The sequence below is a fragment of the Heterodontus francisci genome, chromosome 6 (genome assembly GCF_036365525.1).
Source record: "Heterodontus francisci isolate sHetFra1 chromosome 6, sHetFra1.hap1, whole genome shotgun sequence".
Lineage (NCBI taxonomy): Eukaryota > Metazoa > Chordata > Chondrichthyes > Heterodontiformes > Heterodontidae > Heterodontus > Heterodontus francisci.
In genome coordinates, this window is record NC_090376.1 from 98,282,747 (window position 1) to 98,305,326 (window position 22,580).

At 41.9% G+C, this 22,580-nt stretch overlaps 1 protein-coding gene across 1 annotated transcript in view; it reads left to right on the forward strand.

Moving 5' to 3' along the window:
• The window catches only part of LOC137371466 (protein diaphanous homolog 3-like), a 908,603-nt gene that overhangs the window by 352,157 nt on the left and 533,866 nt on the right, over positions 1 to 22,580 (forward strand). Inside the window, exon 15 of the mRNA XM_068034108.1 lies at positions 129 to 233. Coding sequence (XP_067890209.1) covers positions 129 to 233 — 105 coding nt within the window. The remainder of the gene's footprint in view (positions 1 to 128; positions 234 to 22,580) is intronic.

The window sequence follows — 22,580 nt, forward strand, 5'->3', positions numbered from 1 at the left end:
GGGTTTATGCTGAACTATATAGGTACCACAGCATGCTCAAAAATAAAAGCATACTTGGTAATGCTGAGATCTTGTTTGGAATCAACAGAATCAGGTACCCTTAAGGTTGATGTAATTTTATCTTTCAGTTTGAAGAAGAATTTACAGCCCGGCAAGAGGCACAGACCCAAATGCAGAAGAAAGAAGAAAAAATCAATGAGCTTGAAGCTGAAGTGTGGAGTCTCAGAGCTCAGGTGTGAAGTGTGCTAAGTGATTTCTTTGATTTGCAAACTGTTGGTGGTTACAATCCAGTAATACAGTACTCCAAATATGCAAAATAAAAAAGATTTATTTTGGTATTTTGCTACAGTTTTAGATTTCCAAAATTTTTCCAGCTACCGTCTTGTCAGCTTCTGCCCAAAATGCCTCAGGCTGTTAAATGCAGGGTTTGTGCAATATTAATTAGCTTTGTTGGCTCAAGATTGATTTTAGGTTTTGTTTTGAACTCCTGTTAATTAAACTTTTTGCTTATGTTTCAGTTGGTGTTAGCTCCTAGTGTCACACATTTTCTGAGTAATTAACCACAAAGGATAAAGAGTCCACTGCATTTCGATTCAGTGCATCATACAGACCTTTGTCTGAATACAGGAAATTATTTCTTAAGCTGTTTATTTGGCTGGTTCAGGTTTCTCTGCAGGAATAGATAATACATCATTGAATGAGAATATTCTGATAATTTTTCAATTTTGAAAAGTAAATACATTTAAGGCATGGCAAACTACAATTCATAAAAGGATTGAGATAAATGCTTAAGAGAGCATGCTTAAGCTTGTGCCTTATTTAATGAGCTGTGTATTTGATTTTTATTTTGAACTATTTCAAATATTACAGACAAATAGAAAAAAGATCAGACTAACAATTTTGTTCAGTAGTATAGAAAACTCTGCATTTCATGAATTATTAAATGGGGGGCGGCTAGGAAAACTAATTAACTGAAGTAATGGTCTTGGCATTGTTTTTCTTTAAATAAATGAATTCAAGTTTAACTGAAGGAGTGATCAAGGTCATTTCTCAAAGATACCTGCAAAGGGTCAAAAGTGCAGCAAGTTCTTGTTTCTGCTGTATCCCAGTGAGGCATTTACAATAAAGACTGTCTGTGATTGGACTAATTCCATCATGAAAGACCTGAGCTGAACAACTGGAGAATAGAAATGCTGTGGAGTGCAGTGGAGAATATTGTCTTTTTTAGAAATGAGGCTGGCGTTGCACTTAGCTGTCTCGAATTCTTTGGACCATTTATAAAGGATTTGAAGTGAATCTGCACTACATTAATTTCTAGCTGATGAAATTTAGCAAATGTATGTTCGTGACAACTCATACTTACATTTGTTGACCCATAGCTATTTTATCACATCCATCTCTGACGGCAATTTGGACTTTGTGCATTGTTTTTAAAACCTTTAAATATATTGTGGCTTCTGTAGCTATATTTAATTTAAAATGCAATTTAAACCGACATGGGGCAACATGTTAAAGCATAACGTCATGCATTTCTAACTAATGGCTGCAAATTTAATTTCCCCCATTGGACTGAGTATCCGTTATCATTTGTGTTGTGTTGAAGCACTGTGCTTAGGCCAGGTTCCTCTTGAAATGGAGGGAAGAAGTAAAGGAAAAATTCTCCCCAAAAGTTCCTGCAGATCAACTGGTGATTGGTTGATTGGACTGGAATTGGAGAATAGAAATGCTGTCGAGTGCAGTGGAGAATATTGTCTTTTTTAGAAATGAGGCTGACGTTGCACTTAGCCGTCTAGCATTCTTTGGATCATTTATAAAGGATTTGAAGTGAATCTGCACTACATTAATTTGATGTGCTGCACCCACTTTGAGGCAGACGGTCAGTTTTTTTTGTTCACTGCATTTTTATATTAGTGAGCTAGTCATTGCCCCAGAGACAGGTCTCCAGTCATGGGAGACAGGTGAAATTGTCCAACTGGGCTGCTTGCTGAGGTATTGGCCTCATGCCAGTTTCGGGTGTCGGCACTCTATATGTCACAACAGTAAAACCACTTCCCATTTATGTGAGCATGTTGAAGTCTTGGAACGACGCAATTTATAGAGGGAAGAGTGTTCAGCAAGACAAAGGAGGTTGTGCTTCTTAGAGGCCGCTTGCAGATGTAGGAGTTCCAACTGAGATCAGAAAATAGGGACAGCCCCAGAATATCGATTGCTGAGGAAGGATGAACAGAGGTGTCGTACCTTTAGGTTAGGTGTGCAAGATCTATGAAGGAATTGTATCTTGGTATAATTGAAAGAAATATTTTCATGAAATGTTGTTCTTACTACTCTGGCTGGCTGTTTTTTACTTGCACTCAACACAAAAGTTAGCATCCATTGGCAAACACACAGTTCCTATGAACTAAAACAAGACCGTACTCTTGAAGTGCCTAATATAACAGGTCCCAGGGCAAACAATGAACCTTATTTGCCATTGGACAATGCACTGGAAACAGTATGGGATACCAAACTCCTGATCTTTCTAAATCACTGTATGCATCACAGTGATGGGACATAACCTTAGACTAAAATCACCATTTAGTATTAATCATAGATTGGTTATAGCACAAAAGGAGGCCATTCTGCCCGTCATGTCTGTGCCGGCTCTCTGTAAGAGCAACTCACCTCATCCCATATCCCTGCAAAATTTTCTCTTCAGATAATTATCTAATTCCATTTTGAAAACCATGATTGAATTTGCCTCCACCACGCTCTCAGGCACTGCATTCCAGATCCTAACCACTCACTGATTAAAAAGGATTTTCCTCATGGTACCATTGCTTCTTTTGCCAATCTCCTTAAATCAGTTCTCTGCTTTTCATTCCTTCTGCCAACGGAGTTTCTCCCTGTCTACTCTGTCCAGACCCTTCATGATTTTGAACACCTCTATCAAATCTCCTCTTAATCTTCTCTTCTCCAACAAGAACAGTCCCAGCTTCTCCAATCTATCTATGTAACTGAAGTTCCTCACCCCTGGAGCCATTTTTGTAAATCTTTTCTGCACCCGCTTTCGCATCCTTCCTAAGGTGTGGTGTCCAGAACTGGACACAATTCTCCAGTTGAGACTGAATCAGTATTTTATGCAGGTTTGTCATAACTCCCTTGCTTTTGTACTCTATGTTTCTATTTATAAAGCCCAGGATCCCATATGCTTTATTAACCGCTTTCTCAACCTGCCCTGCCATCTTCAACGATTTGTGCACATATACCCCCTTTAGAATTGTACCCTTTATCTTAAGTTTCCTCTCCTTGTTCTTCCTCCCAAATTAATTACTTCACATTTCTCTGTATTAAATTTAATCTGCCCTTTGTAAGCCTATTCCACCAGCCTGTCTATCATCTCTTGAAGTCTATCACTATCCTCCTCACAGGGCACAATACTTCCAAGGTTCGTGTCATCTGCAAATTTTGAAATTGTACCCTGCACACCTCAGTCTTGTTCATTACTATATATCAAACAAAGCAGGGGACCTAACACCGACTCCTGGGGAACGCTACTCTATACCTTTCTCCAGTTTGGAAAACTAGAGCTCATCACTATATTGCCTGTCAGTCAGACACTTTTGTATCCATGCTGCTACTGTCCCTTTTATTCCATGGGCTTTCACTTTGCTGGCAAGCCTGTTATGTGACATTTTATCAAATGCCTTTTGGGAGTCCATGTACACCACATCAGCTACATTACATTCATCAACCTACGCTGTTAACCTCATCAAAAAATTCAAGCGAGTTAGTTAACTGCAATTTTCCCTTACCAAATCCATGCTGGTTTTCCTTAATTAATCCACATTTGTCCAAGTGACTGTTAGTTTTGCCTGGAATTATTGTTTCTGAAGGCTTTCCCACCAGTGAGGTTAAATTGTTTGGCCTGAATTCCAAAGTATTTATGATCGGATGGAATCTCTCTGTTTCGAACTCACTCTGTCTGCGTCCTCTTCAAATCGCATTTTTGGTTCCCACTGTAAAGTTTGTAATTTGCAGCTTTTGCACATGTGATCATGAAATGTGATTTGAAGAAGCAGCATGCAAAAGGAACAGAGAGAAGCATTGCTTGGTAGTGAGGAAAAAATGGACATGAATAAGTTCAATAAAGCTGTATAATACAAATCCTGAGCTGTGTGAATACATTGCGCCATTGTTTGTTTTTGGCCTGTCTGTGCAGGGGAAAGTATATGTAAGGTTCTCCACAGCTTCAGTTACAATATGATTTAAAAGAATGGTGAGGAGTATCTGACTTCTCACCCTCAGCTACTGAAAGATTACTGTATGGCTGACAGCTGATCAAATTAGTCTTGCATGGTGCAGGTAAGCTGGAGACTCAGCTTTGATTGCTGGTGGTGCCATTTGATAGCATTTCAGTGAATCAACATTACAACTTGACCACCACAGCTGAGATCGCAAGATTGGAATCATAGTCGCACTACTGGCTGTAACAGTATCAAGTTGAGTCATTGGAAAACACTAATCTTTATGCATATGCATTTCAGTATTTTTGTAACAGTACTTTTTAATGCCTATATTTTGGAAGGGTTAAATTTTCTTGACATAATTGTCAATCATTTATGTTTTGAGCAAGCAGTCAGTGTTTTCATTCTGTTTCTGTGCTCCTTCATCACCAGAATTGTGATTCTTGGGACTTCAAATGCTGCCTCACGGAACTTTGTTAATTTATTTTTCCTGTGCACACAGTAGATGTCACTTCTTGTGCATTGCACATGGGGCATAAGGCAGCCAGGATGCTTGCTGTTTTCGGAGGCAGATATGAGAAAGAAAGAGCAATAAATGGAGAGGGAAGGGGAGGTCAGAAGGTCACCTAAGAATTAGTTGAGAAAGAAAAGGTATAATGGTAGGTCAAGAAAGATCTGACTTACTGGAGAATCAAAAATAGGTGAGGGAAATTTAGAGGACCCAAAAAAAACAGGTGCCCATGCATATCTGGAAGACTACAAGAATCTGTTAATGAAATAAAAGTAGTAAATGATTTAAGTGAGGCCAAAAATGAACTTGGACAGACCAAGGGAAAAGTCTAGGATCAGGCTCTTGATATGTCACCATTTTAAGGACAAAAGCCAGAGGCCCTGAAATTTGGCAAGGATTGAGCCGGTCCAGGTTACCTGCCAGGCCTATATTTGCTGAGAATCTAGTGGGTGACTCGCAGAATTCCCAGGAAAACGACAAGAGGTCTCTGCCATTTCTTGGAATTTTCTCAGTGCCTTATTAAAGACTGAACCTCTGTTTGTCACTTATAAGGAAGTGATGTCCACGGGGCTATGACAGTGGTTGGGACTGCTTAAGCCAGAAGTTCCTCCTCCTGCGTATCATTTGAGATTAAAGCCATCATTTGTTGTGACTGCTGGTACATTGAGTGAGTGGAGCTATACCAGTCTCGTAAGGGTGTGTGTCGTGTTCACTAGTGATGTTCACGCATTGCAAGTAGCCTGGATTGAGAAGAGGCGACATTTTTAAGGGGAAACAGATAAGGCCATGATTGGGACCAAGGGCCTGGGCAATCCCCTTCATAAAGGAATAAGTTTGGAATTTCCAGTAGACATAGACAGGCAAGCAACAGTGATGTCTTATCTCTTCCCACCAACATCAGTGACTGTTTCGATGCCCTCGTCACTTTCAGTTCCAGTTTCCTGTCCCTAACAGTCTCCTTTTCACCATGGACATCCAATCCCTCTACACCTCCATCCCCCATTAAAATGGCTGAGAGCTCGCTGCTTCTTACTTGAACGGAGGCCCAACAAATCTCATCCACCACCACCATCCTCCACCTGGCTGAACTTATTATCACATAGAACAACTTCTCCTTCAACTCCACTCACTTCGCTCAAATAAAAGGTGTTGCTATGGATACCTGCATGGGTCTTAGCTGTGCCTGCCTTTTTGTGGGATATGTGGAAAATTCTTTGTTCCAGTCCTACTCAGACCCCCTCCTTTACCTCCTTTTCCAGTACATTGATGACTGTATTGGTGCTCTTACCTGCTCTTCGCCAGAACTGGAAAATGTCATTGACTTTTGCTTCCGATTTCCACCCTTCTCTTACCTTCACTTGGTTCATCTTCGACTCTTCCCTCCCCTTCCTTGACTTCTCTGTCTCCATTTCTGGGGATTGGCTGTCAACTAATATTCACAATCATGCCACTGACTTGCACAGCCAACTTTGCCACACCCCACTTCCTGTAAGGACTGTTATTACATTTTCCCCATTTCTGCGTCTGTCACATCTGTTCTCTTGATACTTCCTTCCATACTAGCGCTTCCAACATGTCTTCCTTTTCCTCAATTTTTACCCTATCCATTGCTTCTACTCTCTCTGCTTCTACTGCTATTTTATCAGATTCCTCTTAAGCACCAATACAAAGTAATCATGAAGTATTCTAGCCTCGCCTTGTGCCTGTAAGCATATATTACCCTTTTTGTCCCTAATAGGCCCTCCTCCACCTTTCACTACTCGCTTCCTATTTACATGCTGGTAGGTGATTTTTGGGTTCCCTTTTACATTGACTGTCATTCTATTCTCATATTCTCTCTTTGCCAGTATTATTTTTCTCTGCACCTCCACTCTTAACTTATTGTATTTGGCCTGGTTCTCAATTGAAGAATTCACCTGACATGCATCATGCACTCTATTTTTGTTTCATCATAATCTGATCTCCCTAGTCATCCAAGGAAACCTGTTTTTGGTTCCCCTACCTTTCTCCATTGTTGGAATGTACCTAGCCTGTACCTGAAGGTTCTCCTCCTCAAAAATCACCCTTTTGTTCTGTTACAGTTTTTCCTGTCACTCTTTGGTTCCATTTTATCCTGGCTAGATCCCGACTCAATGCATTTAAATTAGCCATCTTCCAATTTAGCCGTTCTACCTTATATAATTCCTTGGTTTTCTGCATTATGATTCTAAACCTTATGATACGATGATCACTGTTACCCAGGTGTTCCCCCACAGACACTTGATCCACTTGGCCCATCTCCTTGCCCAGCACCGGATCCAGTAATGTCTCCTTTCTAGTTGGGCCAAGAACATAGTGATCAAGGAAGTTCTCCTGAACACATTTCAGAAATTCCTCCCCCTCCTTTCCCTTTACTCTAAAATTATCCCAGTCGATATTTAGGTAATTCAAGTCCCCTCTTCCTTCTCTTCCAGATGGCACCTATCTCGTATCCTGTACTGTTATTGCTTGTGGGATGACCACCTTCTGGAAAGTACGATCCAGGAAACTCTCCTGCTCCCTGATCTTCCACAGTGGCTCCAGATGCCCCTCAAGCTCGGAAATCCTGAGCTCAAGCTTGGAAATCCTGAGCTCAAGCTTGGAAATCCTGAGCTCAAGCTGAAGCAGCTGGAGACACTTCCTACACACGTGATCGCCCAAGACACATGAAGAGTTGTCCTAGAGTTCCCACACAGCACAGGAATTTCAGGCAAAAGGTCGCAGCTGCCCATCCATGACCTTAAAAAAAATAAATTGTATTTCCTCTTTTAGAAGTTAGTTGGTACCTTGTTTAAACCATTAATTTTAATTAATGCCTCTAGACCTGCTCTGTGCTACAAGCCTTATTAATTCACTCACTGTTGTATTCACCCTGGTTGAGGTTATTAATCTCCCTGCTCCTAATTCGAATGAATGCCCTAGTGTAGAGAGAGAATAAGAGAAATACTCACCAACCAATCAATTGAGTTCAACAATTTAAGATCATAACCTCAGCCCCCATTTTGTTTTGCTTGGCTGTTTCTTTTTCTCGTTTCTCTCATATTTCCTCTACCTCACATTCAGACAACAGCTATTCAGGATCTTGCCATTCACATTGCCTCTAAACACATCTTTTGTTTCTTTACTTGTCCTATTTACACTCCCTTTCGCCCTGCATTGCTAACTCTTTTGTCATTTAATCTTTCTTGCCCTCCACCCTATCACAGACTTTTTTGCTTTTCTTTGCACCTTTCCCCCCTTTCACTTACTCAGAACCTGTTACATTTTTACATTTTCCCAGTTCTGATGAAAGATCACAGACCTGAAACGTTAACTTGCTTTCCTTTCCACTGAGCTGCTGTTTCCAGCACTTTGTTTTTATGGCAGATGGCGAGTCTGAAGTCACATTTATGCTTATCTGGACCATGATAATTGGGCGCCCTCCCACTGACCCTGCAAACTGCTGGGGTTAAACACCAGAGATAGCACTAGTGGGCATAATCTGAGAGCAACTGCCTTGATTGCATTCTGAGGAATTTTGGGGCAAATTCGTAATAAAGACTGCAAAACAATAATTACGAAGTGCATACAACAAAATACAGAAAGTTGGCAAATGAGAATAAAACAAATGGTGAATAAGAAATGACAAAGTAATAGTTGAATGAAATAGAAGTTTTCTGGAAGGAAAAAGGATGAGGGGATAAAGATGAAAATGATGTGGAAGGAAGAAAAAGAAGCAAAAGGAATAAAACCAACCAAAAATATGGACTTTTGACACAGGTGAATAGAAAGCAAAATAAAACGGAACAAAACAAGTACATATTACAATGAATATGAAAGAAAAGTAAATGTTATAGAATTTTTCCTGTGGTTACCATTCCAACAAAGGGTTTTGATGAAAAGTCATCGACCTGTAATGCTAATATGTTTCTCTCCAAAGATGCTGAATGACATGCTGAATGTTTCCAGCATTTTCTGTTTTTATTTCAGATTTCCAGCATCTGTAGTATTTTGCTTTTGTTTACCAGGCCTTTTGCAAATCCTTTTGCAAATCTCCATTGTTCGGACATAGATTCAAGATTAAGCTTTCTGTTTCCTAAACTGTTCCTATAATGCTAAAAGCCTAAGCCAAAGGATGCTGAGGCAGATTGACCATTCAAATCATATTAAAGCATTCTAACAAGCTACATGGATTATTAGTGCATAAGGAGACAAAAAACAGAGCAAGAGGAGTAGGCTATCATTGAGCCACTCTATTAGATCATGGCTGATCTGTGGTCATACAGATTAGAAACACAGAAAAAGGGGAGCAGGAGTCGGCCATTTGGCCTTTCGAGTCTGCACAGCCATTCAATACGATCATGGCTGATCATCCAAACTCAGTACCCTGTTCCCGCTTTCTCCCCGTATCCCTTGAGCCCTAAGAACTATATCTAACTCTTTCTTGAATATATTTAATGCTTTGGCCTCAACTGCTTTCTGTGGTAGAGAATTCCACAGGTTCATCACTCTCTGGGTGAAGAAATCCTCTTCATCTCAGTCCTAAATGGCTTACCCCGTCTCCTTAGACTGTGCCCCCTGGTCTTGGACTCCCCCGTCATCGGGAACATCCTTTCTGCATCTAGTCTGTCCGGTCCTGTTCAAATTTTGTAGGTTTCTATGAGATCCCCGCTCATTCTTCTAAACTCAAAGACACCAATACTGTACACACTCCTTCTGACACGAACATGAGCTCTGTATTGACTGGGAATGGAACCCGGTTCCCCCGCATGGCAGGCGAGAATTCTACCACTGAGCCACCAACGCCCTGCTATTGGTCGTAAATAAAGTGGTAAAGTTGGGAATTTAGTTAGAGTGGGAATTTGGTGCAGAGGAGGAAGGAAGTGTTGCCTCTTGCCTCTGTTACTTATAGCGGTCTGTGTTACAGGTAAATATTTGATTTAATCTACCTGTAACTTAAACTCGATCAAGTAATTAGTTAAAAAGCATAAAAAAGTAGAAGTTCTGTTGATTTACATTCATATACTTTTCATGAATTACTTAAATATAAGGTTATATAGGGATAGCAGTGCAGGTGGTGTGCTGCAGTTGCCACATGAGAGTTTGTGGAGAGCATTGTGATCCAGAACAACCACACCTGCAGTAAGTTTCTGCAACTTGAACTTCAGCTCAGAATTGTTGAGCTGGTGTCCAAGGTACTGATATTGTGGACCGTCAGGGAGTGGGTGAGTTACCTGGGCACTTTGTTCCAGGAGACGGTTAGGAAGTGGTACAGGTCTGGTTCATGGTCATGGACAGGAGTGTGTGACTATGAGCCAGGCAGGGCAGGGAATGCCATGTGAAGTATTGAGGGGGCCTTGGTTTTTGCCCTTATCCAACAGGTACTCAATTCTTACTGCCTGTGTGCATGAAGGCAAAGTCTGTAAGGTGAATGGGCAAACTGACCACCACACCATGTTACAGGAGGCCTTTCAAATGGAAGGAATAAAAAGGAATGTGGTAGGAGACTGTATAGTCAGGGGGATAGATACTGTTCTCTGCTTGTGACCTGGAGTTCAAAGATGTGTTGCTTGTCTGGTACAATGCTTAAGGACGTCTCCTTGTGCTGAGAGAGGAACTTGGAAAGAGGAGAGGGAGGATCCAACTGTTGTGGCCAAGTTGATACCAAGACCGAGGCAAAGTGACGACTGAGGTTCTGCTGAGGGAGTTTGAGCAACTTGGGTCCAAATTAATAAGCACAAGTTCAAAGGTAATAATCTCTGGAGTATTACCTGAGGCACACACATTGGCATAGGCCCAAACAGATCAGAGAGTTGAATGCCAGCTCAAAGAGTGGTATGGGGGAATAGGTGTTTTGAATCATGGGGTTCTGACATCTGTACTGGAGAAAGAGGGAGCTATTCCATTGGGACGGTCTCCACTTAAACCAGGCTGGGACTAGTGATCTGGTGAATTGAAGGTTTTAAACTAAAAAGGTGGGGGATGGGGGGTAAGTTCAAGTGAGGGAAAATTGAAGACAAAAGTCAAGACTGTAGAGCAGCGTAGCAATTTGGATAAAGATAAGCCGAGTGTGACAGGAAGGGTCGAAGAATTTAATGGTAATGCATCAGTGAATATAGTCAAATCAGCGAAAATGATAAGTTTAAATTAAAGTCGCTTTATCTGAATGCACACAACATTCATAACAAGATAGATGAAGAAGTAGCACAAATGGAGATAAATGGATTTGATCTAATAGCCATTATGGAGATGTGTTGTAGGGTGACCACGGTTGCGAATTAAATAATACAGGGTCGATGAATTTTTTGAAAGGACAGGCAAAATGGAAAAGGAGGGTGGGAGCTCTGATAATAAAAGATGACATCAGAGTCACAATGAGGAAGGATCTTGGCTCAGCAAAACACAACGTATAATCAGTGTGGCTTGAGATATGTAATAGTAAGGGGCAGAAAACACTGGTGGGAGTAGTTTTTAGGCCCCCGAACAGCTTTACCATTGGAAAGTCTACTAATCAAGAAATAGGAGGAGCTTTTAGCAAAGGCAGTGCAATAATTCTGGGGGGCTTTAGAACAATGCATTATAGAACCAGCTAGGGAAGAGGCTATTTTAGATTATGTTTTGTGTAATGAGACAGGGTTAATTAGTAATCGCATAAGGGATCCTCTGGAGAAGAGTTGTCATAATATGATAAACTTTCACATTGATTTCGAGAGGGCCATACATAAGTCCTAAGCTAGAGTATTAAACTTAACAAGAACCAGTTACATAGATATGAGGGGCAAATTGACTGGGAAATTAGACTAAAAGGTATGGCGATAGATAAGCGGTGATGAACTTTTGAAGAAATCTCTATGAATAAGCATTCCGTTGAGAAATAAAAACTCTACAAGAAAAGTTATTCATCTGTGTCTTACTAAAGAGATTAAGGATAGTATTAGAATTAATGCTGTGGGGGATGAATTCTTGGAGTGTGTACAAGATTGGGTTTCTGGAGCAGTATGATGAAAAACCAACTGGGGACCGGGCTATTTTAGATTTCGTATTATGTAGTGAGATAAGGCTAATTAATAACCTTGCTGTAAAGGAACCTTTGGGAAATAATGACCGTAATATGATAGAATTTTACACAAAGTTTGAAAGTGATATCGTTCATTCTGAACAAATCTTAAATCTGAACAAAGGAAACTATGAATGTATGAAGCGCAAGTTGGCTATAGTAGTTTGGGAAAATACACTAAAAGATTTGAAAGTAGCCAGGCAATGGCTAGTATTTAAAGAAGTATTACATGGTCTACAACAAATATACATTCCTCTAAGACTCAAAAACCCAACAGAAAAGGTGAATCAACCGTGGCTAACAAAAGAAGTTAAAAATTACCATTAGATCAAAGGAAGTGGCATATAAGGTTGCCAGAAAAAGTGGTAAGCCTGAGGATTGCGAGCAATTTGGAATCCAGCAGAGGATGAGAAAGAAAGTGATAAAGAAAGGGAAACAAGAATATGAATGCAAGCTAGAGAGAAATAAAGGCGCACTGTAAAAGCTTCTTTAGATATGTGAAAAGGAACAGATTAGCAAGGGCAAATGTGGGCCCATTTCAGGCGGAGAGATGAGAGTTTATAATGGAGAATAGGGAAATGACGGAGAAACTAAACAATTATTTTGTGTCTGTCTGCACAGAGGAAGATACAGAAAATCTCCCAGAAATACTAGGGAACCAAGGGACTTATGAAAATGAGGAATGGAAAAAAAATAGCATGAATAAAGAGGTAGTACTCAAAAAATTAACTGGATTGAAGGTTGATAAATCCCCTGGACCACATGAGCTACATCCCAGTCTTTTGAAGGAGGTGGCTATAGAGATAATGGATGCATTGGTGGTTATCTGTCAAAATTCTGTGTATTCTGGAAAGGTTTCTGCAGACTGGAAAGTAGCAAATGTAACCCCACTATTTAAGAAAGAAGAGAGAAAAACGGGGAACTACAGACCTGTTAGTTTGATGTCAGTCGTGGGGAAAATGTTAGAATCTATTCTAAAGGATGTGATAACTAGACACTTGAAAAATAATGATATGAATGGACAGAGTCCATTGATATGAAAGGGAAATCATGTTTGACAAACCTGTTGGAGTTATTTTGAGGATGTTACTTGTAGCATAGATAAAGGAGAACCAGTGGATGTGGTGTATTTGGATTTTCAGAAGGCTTTTGATGAGGTCCCACACAGGAGGTTCATAAACAAAATTAAAGCACATGGGATTGGGAGCAATATCCTGCTATGGATTGAGAATTGGTTAACAGACAGAAAACAGAGAGTAAATAGGAATAAATGAATCATCTCAGGATGGGAGGCTGTTACTAGTGGGGTACCGCAAGGATCAGTGCTGGGGCTTCAGCTGTTCACAATCTATATAAATGATTTGGACGTGGGGACCAAATGTAATATTTCCACATTTGCTGATGACACAAAACTAGGTGGGAATGTAAGTTGTGAGGACGATGCAAGGAGGATTCAAGCAGACTTGGACAGGCTAAGTGAATGGGCAAGAGCATGATGGAATATAATGTGAATAAGTGTAAAGTTATCCACTTTGATAGAAAGAACAGAGTATTTCTTAAATGGTGAGAGGTTGAGAAATGTTGATGTCCAAAGGGACCTGGGTGTCCTTGTTCATGAGTCACTAAAAGCTAGCATGCAGGTGGAGCAAGCAATTAAGAAAGCATCTAGTATGTTGGCCTTTATCACCAGGGGATTTGAGGACCGGAGCAAAAATGTCTTGCTGCAATTGTATGGAGCCTTGGTGAGATCGCAGCTGGAGTATTGTGTACAGTTTTGGTCTCCTTATCTAAGGAAGGATATACTTGCTATAGAGGGAGTGCAACGGAGGTTCACCAGACTAATCCCTGGATTGGCAGGATTGTCATATGAGGAGAGATGGAGGAAACTGGGCCTGTATTCTTTAGTGTTTAGAAGAATGAGAGGTGATCTTATTGAAACTTTAAAAATTCGTACAGGGCGGGGCAGGGTAGATATGGATAGGATGTTTCCCTTGGCTGGTGAGTCTAGAACCAGGGACGTAGTCTCAGAATAAGGGGTAGGCCGTTTAAGGCTGAGATGAGGAGGAATGTCTTCACTGAGGGTGGTGAATCTTTGTAATTCTCTACCCCAGAGAGCTGTGGAAGCAAGTTCAATCATTGAGCATGTTCAAGACAGAGATCGATAGATATGCGGCTCTTCAGGGAGGCCATCAGCGCCTTATGCACCATGTTGCAGGACGAGCTGCGACCCATGGGCTTTGGTGGACACCCAATGGCTGTGACCTTAAAGGTCACAGTGGCACTCAATTTCTATGCCTCTGGTTCTTTTCAAGGAACCACCGGGAACATGTGTGGGGTCTGCCAGGCAGCCGCCTACTGCTGCATCAAGGAGGTGATCAATGCCCTGCTCAGGAGGGCCGGTGACTATGTGCATTACTGGACCGACCATGACAATCAGGCAGAGGAGGCCATCGAGCTGTGGGCCATCACTGGATACCCCCAGGTGCAAGATGTCATTCACTGCATGCATGTTGCCATCAAGGCTCCCATGGAGCAGCCAGCTGCCTTGTATTTGAATCACAGAAATTTGACATGCAGTACAGCAAACATTGAGGAAGGCAAATGGCCTGTTGGCCTTTATTGCACAGGGGTTGAAGTACAGGAATAAGGAAGTGTTGCTATAATTGTGCAGGGTTTTGATAAGACCAGACCTGGGGAACTGTGGATAGTTTTGATCTCCTTACCTGAAGAAGGACATACCTATCTTAGAGACTTGATTTCTGGGATGATAGGATTATCCTGTGAGGAGAAATTGAGTAGAATTGGCCTTTATTCTCTGTTTAGAAGAATAAGGTGTGATCTCATTGGGATTAGGCTGGCTAGCTCTTTGTTAGCCACCACAGAAACGGTGGGCTGAATGGCCTCATTCTGTTCCATAAATCTCTATGATTTACTTAAATTGAGATCTCCCCTTTGCTAAATAAATAATAACATGGAGCAGAAAATTTCCCAAAATACAGTGAAGAAGCCTATTTAAAAACATTTGCAATAAGGACATAAGAAATAGGAGCAGGAATAGTCCATACGAATCCTCGACCCTGCTCTGCCATTCAATAAGATCATGGCTGAATTGCTCTATTAACTCCACTTTGCTGCCTCATCCATATCCCTTAATTCTCTTAGTGCCCAAAAATCTCAGTCTTGAATATATTGATCAACTGAACATCCACAGCCTTTGGGGTGGAGAACTACAAAGATTCACAACCTTTTGAGTGAAGCAATTTCTCCTTATCTCAGTCCGGAATCGCTGACCCCTTATCGCAAGACCATGACCCTTAGTTCCAGACTCTCCAGCCAGTGAAAACAGCCTCCCAGCATTTACCCTGTTAAGCCCTCATGAGAATTTTATACATTTAACTGAGATCACCTCTAATTCTTCAAAACTTCAGAGAATATAGACCTATTCTACTCAATCTCTCCTCATAGGACAGCCTTATCATCCAAGAAATTAATCATTGGACCCTTATAAAGAAACTTGAACTTGAAAGAGAGGAAAGGAAAAAAAGAAAGAGCATTTCAAAGAGAAAGAGAAGGAAGGGAATTCAAATTAATGAAGCTGGAATGAAGACAAAAGAGTGGACTTGACACCAGGAAAAAAATTGGTGAGGAATGATCTGACTCCAGCCCAGTACCCAATGGAGAGAGCTGTTTGGATTTGTGCTCCCTCAGTTTGAGGAAAGGGACGTAGAGGCATTTTTCATTTCTTTTGAAAAGATAGCCAGACAGATGAAGTGGCCGAAGGAAAGCTGGACACTGCTTATGCAAAGCAGATTGATGGGCAGAGCTCATGAAGTTTATGCCATGCTTTCTGAGGAGGTTTCTGCAGATTAAGAGATGGCAAAAAAGGCTATTCTCGCTACTAATAAGTTGGTCCCTGAAGCTTATCGACAGAAATTTCGGAACCTCTAGAGACAGCCTGGGCATATTTATATAGAATAATAACAAGAAATGCTGGAAATACTCAGCAGGTCTGGCAGCATCTGTGGAGAGAGAAGCAGAGTTAACGTTTCAGGTCAGTGTCCCTTCATCAGAACTGGCAAATATTAGAAATGTAAAAGGTTATGAGCAAGTAAAGTGGGGGTGGGGCAAGAGATAACAAAGGAGAAGGTGTAGATAGGACAAGGTCACAGAATAGCTGACCAAAAGGTCATGGAGCAAAGATATGTTAATGGTGTGTTGAAAGACAAAGCATTAGTACAGAAAGGGTGTTAACGGACTGAAAATTGAACAGCCGCAAGTACAAACATGAAAAGAACAGTGGGTAAGCAAACTGAACAAACTAAGGTGCAATAAAATAAACACAAAAGAATATATATAAAAAAAGGAAAAAGAAAAAAATAACTGAAAATAAAAGTAAAATGGGGAGCCCGTCATGCTCTGAAATGATTGAACTCAATGTTCAGTCCGGCAGGCTGTAGTGTGCCGAATCGGTAAATGAGATGCTGTGCCTCGAGCTTACATTGATGTTCACTGGAACACTGCAGCAATCCCAGGACAGAGATGTGAGCATGAGAGTACGGGGGAATGTTGAACTGGCAAGCAACCGGAAGCTCAGGGTCCTGCTTGCGGACTGAGCGGAGGTGTTCGGCAAAGCGGTCACCCAGTCTGCGTTTGGTCTCCCCAATGTAGAGGAGACCACACTGTGAGCAGCGAATACAGTATACTACATTGAAAGAAGTACAAGTAAATCGCTGCTTCACTTGAAAGGAGTGTTTGGGGCCTGGGATAGTGAGGAGAGAGGAGGTAAATGGGCAGGTATTACACCTCCTGCGATCGCAAGGGAAGGTGCCCTGGGACGGGGACGAGGTGGTGGGGGTAATGGAGGAGTGGACCAGGGTGTCGTGGAGGGAACGATCCCTTCGGAATGCTGACAGGGGAAGGGAGGGGAAGATGCGACTGGTAGTGGCATCGTGCTGGAGGTGGCGAAAATGGCGGAGGATGATCCTTTGGATATGGAGGCTGGTGGGGTGGAAAGTGAGGACAAGGGAATACATAGGCAAAGAATATTTCTCGTGCACCTGGCCTGCACGGCATTCTGCATTGGTTCTCCTTTCCTTCATCCAAGCACCTTGGATAGAGGGATTCCCATCAAAAAAACACAAATGCCAATATTGGTGCAGCAGAGCCAGGTAAGTAATTAGAGATAACCCAATGGCAACAAGAAATTAAAACAAAATTAATTAAGAAATCACCTTAAAATTGCTAAATTAATTCACTTTGTTATGACTGAGGCATGAAGAATGCACCGTCTTTTCCAGTTCCACTTCTTCACAGGTCACAACATATATTTAAATGTTTACCCAGTTACCGATATGGTCAATCTTATACCTCTACTCTTTATCCCAGAATAAAATACACCAACCAAGTTTCTTTAATAAACAACAAAACTATCAGTTTATTTCAAACAAGACTTATTCAGTAACGAAGCAAAGCATTAACACACTGATTGAAATATGAAAGTTCCCTTTTTAAATACCCCATCCACCAACACTTACACACACACACAAGGGTTAAAGACAAAAAGGAAAGAAATTCTCTCTGCAGAGCTCTTTTACAAAAAAAAAGACCCCAAAAAAATACTTTGGCCAAATACTTGTAAATTCTTGAAGAAAACGGATGAGATATGCTGTGTCCCAAAATGACATACAGTTTGGCATCCGAGAACACTGGGATCTTTTCTGGAGCAGTTCTTTTCAGGCAGGTTAGAGAATTAATCTGGCAGGCCTTCGAGGAGCATCTCAGGAGAAATGCAGCATAAGGGGTGAAAAAGTGGCAAATGGAATTCAGTCCAGAGAAGTGTGAAGTAATGCATTTGGGGAGGGCAAACAAAGCAAGGGACTACACAAAAAATGGGAGGATATTGAGAGGGACAGCAGAAGTGAGAGACCTTGGCATGCATGTCCACAGGTCCCTGAAAGTGGCAGGACAGGTAGATGGAGTGGTGAAGAAGGCACATGGAATGCTTTCGTTTATTGTCCGAGGTATAGAATGCAAAAACAGGGATGTAATGCTGGAACTGTATAAAACGCTGATTAGGCCACAACTGGAGTATTGTGCACAGTTCTGGTCACCACATTACAGGAAGGACATAATTGCTCTGGAGAGAGTGCAGAGGCGATTTACAAGAATATTGCTGGGGCTTGAAAGTTGAAGCAATGAGGAAAGAGTGAATAGGCTTGGGTTGTTTTCCTTAGAACAGAGGAGGCTGAGGGCTGACTTAATTGAGGTGTACAAAATTGAGGGGCCGAGATAGAGTGGAGAGGAAGGACCTCTTTACCCTTGCGCAGAGCTCAATTACTAGGGGGCACAGATTTAAGGTGATGGGTAGAAGGATTAGAGGGGAGATGAGGAAAAATGTTTTCACCCAGAGGGTGGTGGGTGTCTGGAAATTACTGCCAGGAATGGTGGTGGAGGCAGAAACCCTCAACACATTTAAAAGGTACCTCGACATGTACCTGAAGTGCTGTAACCTGCGAGGCTATGGACCAGGTGCTGGAAGGTGGGATTAGATTGGGTGGCCAGTTTTTTCGGCTGGCATGGACATGATGGGCTGAATGGCCAGCTTCTGTGCCATAATTGTTCTATGGTTCTGTTAGACACTATGTTTTCATCTTTAGATGTAGAATAACGAAAAGACCTAACAAGGCTATTCACAGCATTTGAAGGAGTCTGTCGGGCAAATCTGGATGGTACAACCTCAGCCATTCATGATGTAGATATAGGGGAATCCTTTTCTATAAAACAACATTCCTATTGCTTACAGCCAGAGAAACAGGCCCAGGTAAATGCAGAAATCCAATACTTGTTGGAAAACCACCTAATTGAACCCAATCAAAGCAGCTGGAGTTCCCCAGTAGTGTTAGTGCCTAAACCTGACGGTTCAACTCGATTCTGCATAGACAACAGAATGGTTAATGCAGTAACAAAGGCAGACTCCTACCCAGTTCCTCGCTTGGTAAATTGTATTGATAGAGTGGGCAGTGCTACGTTTCTTATAAAAATCGATTTGTTGAAGGGATACTGGCAGGCTCCTTTAACATCCTGAGCTAAAGAAATATTGGCCTTTGTCACACTAGGGGGTCTTTTCCAATGCCAAGTGATGCCATTCGAGCTAAAAAATTCCCCAGCCACTTTTCAGAGACTAATGAACCAAGTAGTAACCAGTGTTCCGAACTCTTTTTTTGATATTCATTCCTGGGATGTGGGCGTCGCTGGCTAGACCTACATTTATTGCCCATCCCTAATTGCCCTTCAGAAGGTGGTGGTGAGCTGCCTTCTTGCTGCAGTCCATGTGGGATAGGTCCACCTCCAGTGCTGTTAGGAAACGAGTTCCAGGATCTTGACCGGGCGCCAGTGAAGTAACGTTGATATAGTTCCAAATCAGGATGATGTGTGGCTTGGAGGGGAACTTGCAGGTGGTGGTGTTTGTTCCCAAGCATTTGCTGCCCTTGTCCTTCGAGGTGGTGGAGGTCATGGGTTTGGTGGTGCTGTCTAAGGAGCTGTGGTGCGTTGCTGCAGTGCATCTTGTAGATGGTACACACTGCTGCCACTGTCATCGGGAGGAGGATAAGCAAGCATAGATATGTCAGGTAGTAATTACAGGGAAGGATGAAAGTGATAGTGAGGATGAGGCAGAAGGAGGCGTCGACAATTCTCAATTTGAGCCTCTTACAATCCAGTTAGCTAATACTGAATTATTAGGGAGAGTAAATTGAAAGCCCATGGGATGCAGGGGAATGTGGCAAGTTGGATCCAAAACTGACTCAGTGACATGAAACAAAGTGTAGTAGTTGACGGATGTTTTTGCAAATGGAAAGTTGTTTTCAGTGGCATTCCACAGGGCTCAGTATTGGATCCCTTGCTGTTTGTGGTATATATTAATGATTTGGACTTAAATGTGGGAGGCATGATTGGGAAATTTGCTGATGACACAAAAATTGGCCGTGTAGTTGACAGTGAAGAGGATAGCTGTAGATTCCAGAATGATATCAATGGTTTGGTATTTGTATACAGAGGTAACCAGACCTCACTTCGGCAGAATATTGAGTACATGTGGAAGCTCCTATTCTCAGAGGGAAGCTAGGACAGCAGCCCCTATAGCATCACTAAAATATCTGAATGCTTGATCACCTGTAGTTTTAGATGTCATTTCACTTGTCATTTTAATTCTCTACCTTGTTCTCACGCTCTGCCTCAGCTTCCTGTAGTTTTCCAAAGAAGTTCAACACAACCTTGAGGAACAACAACTCATCTTTTGATTTGGCGCTTTACAGACCTCCGGACTCAATATTGAGTTTAACAATTTCAGACTGTAAACCGTGCCCCATTTTGTTTCCTTTTCCTTTGCAGGTTTTGGTTTTACTCTTTTCTCCTATTTTTGCTTTCGACGGCAGCTGTTCAGGATGTTTTCATTCATTGTAGAGAATCATTGTATCAATATCAAGAAAAGCTGATGAAGATTGGAGGGAATAAAACACCCTGTTTTCAGTGTTGAGGTTTGATTATTTATGAACAATTTGAAATCATGGAGGAAGCTCCGTATATTAATGAAGTCTATTGTTCTATTTACAGACATGCTTTAAACCTGACAGACATTTTAGTTCTGATGCATTCATTTTGCTGAAAATAAACGAAACAAGAATATGCATGGTTTTATTTAGTTTAGTTCATAGAGACATTTCTAAAAGAAAATTCTGATAATAGTGTAACGACCAGGTAAGAAAGGGATCCTGGGTTCCCTCTCAGCCTTCACCTGGCCTTACCGTAACAGGGTTTAATTTTTAGACATGGTGTTTTTAGCTCCCCGTTGGTGAATCTTTGTTCACTGCTTTCCACTTATAAGGCAAAGAAACCAGCACAAACAGGTTTTCTTAGGTTTAAAGAAGAAAGGTTGAAATTTATTAAACTTGAACTTAAACTCTAATTCGGTTAACGCCTATATACACACGACGCGCCCACGCTAGCATTCATACGCAATACACGCATGCAAATAGAGACAGAACAAAGCAGAAGAAATAAAGTGGAAAAGTTTGAGGCAATCTCTGAAGAGGGTTTTTGTTACAGATCTTCAAGCTCACTGTAGAGTCCTTGATTGTAGATAGATCTTGCTTTTCGTTGGGGCCAGTATTCTTCTGAAACCTTGTTCGCTGTAGGAGACTTTTCTCTCTTGTGGTTCATGTGTCTTCAGTGGATTTGGAGTTCCGTGAGAAAAAGATGGGAGCAGACAGGAGAGGCTGTGGCGAGTCAGCCAGGAGAGGTACAGGAGCAAACAGACACTCCGAGTTCAAACTGTTTGTACAATTCAGAAAAACCCAGGTTGCCAACCCAGGTTGCCTAGTCATGTGACTAGCTGGTCTGACCATGTCTCTTTGTGGAATCTCTGGTCTTCGCCGACCCTGGAATGTGTCGTCTTACTCTCAATACCTGGTGCTCAAAGTCCATTGTAGGTTAAATTGGAACAGGGAATAGACCCTTTGTCCGTCCAAGCACTGGCTGTTAATATGCAAATGTATTTCCAGCCAAGGGCCTGGTGATTTTTTAAACAAATCCTTTCTTCACTTCAGCAACAGTTTTCAAATCAGTGTTCATATGACAAAATTAATATGCCTCATCCTTGGCAGGTGGGTGTCTAACATGACACCAGCACACCCAGTGGAATGAAATGCGATTTGAGAAAAGCACATTTCATTAAAAGGGTCGAGAGAAAATATAACAAAAAAAAACATCTTTTCTCCCATTCATTCCCACTCATACTTAAATGCTAAAACTTATTACAGGCTGTTTTTTCTAAGTAGCAGTGCTGCTGTAATTGCCCCTTTTTTGGCATCCCGATGAACATGTGTTTTTTGGGGGGGATGTTTTTCTTCAGTATGCCCATTTCCATGGCTGCCTAGGGTCTTTGAGATGGTTAGGTTTAATTAGCCCTGTGTTGTAATTTTTTTTTAGGAGAGGGCGTGTCTATCCTGAACTTTCCTTCAGTGCTTTGCTGAGTCATACAAAGGCTTTTGACTTAAGGGGAATGCGTGGTTCTCTTTTTTTTCTCACTGTGGGGGAGGATTCTTTGCTAATATCCCCTTTGTCCGAGAGGACACTCCTGCTTGCAGGTATTTGTGCAGACTCTACTGCACTCCCATGTGGCACTTCGACTAGGTGAGGCATCACCTTTATGGTTTCTCTGCCCCTTAGAGGTCCTTCCTTGTCTCTGTAAGTTACTGTAAATGCTGTTAACAACTCTGCTGAGGTGCTTCTAGTGTCTGCATTTACGTAGCTGGATGTGGGGGTCTAACATTTCAAATTTTTCGGGGTTGGCTGACAGGACGGTAGGGGTTTTCATTCGGGATTCCTCCCGGACTTCCTTTAACCTGCTCTCTCGATCACCTTTTCCCCTTCCCTGACTCACCTTTTGCCAGCCTTGCGCCTGCCTGTCCCTTTTTTTCTCGGCGGGTGTCCCTTACAGTTCACCAGCCCTCTGCTGGAGGGTCCTCCTAACACCGGTACAGGAATTAGGGGTGCAGATTTCACTGTAGGTTGGGGTCTCCCCTGAACCTGGCACATGTGGCAACTGCTGCAGTACTGCACCCACATCTTTGTGGAGTTTTGGCCAGTCAAACTGCTGTCTTAAGCGGACTTTGGTCTTTCGTATACCGACATATACAGTCACTTTAGTCTCATGGGCCCTTCTTACTTTTTCTCTTCGGTACCTCTGCGGCACTAACTAGTGAACCACTGTCCACTCCTTGCTCTCGGGTCTGTG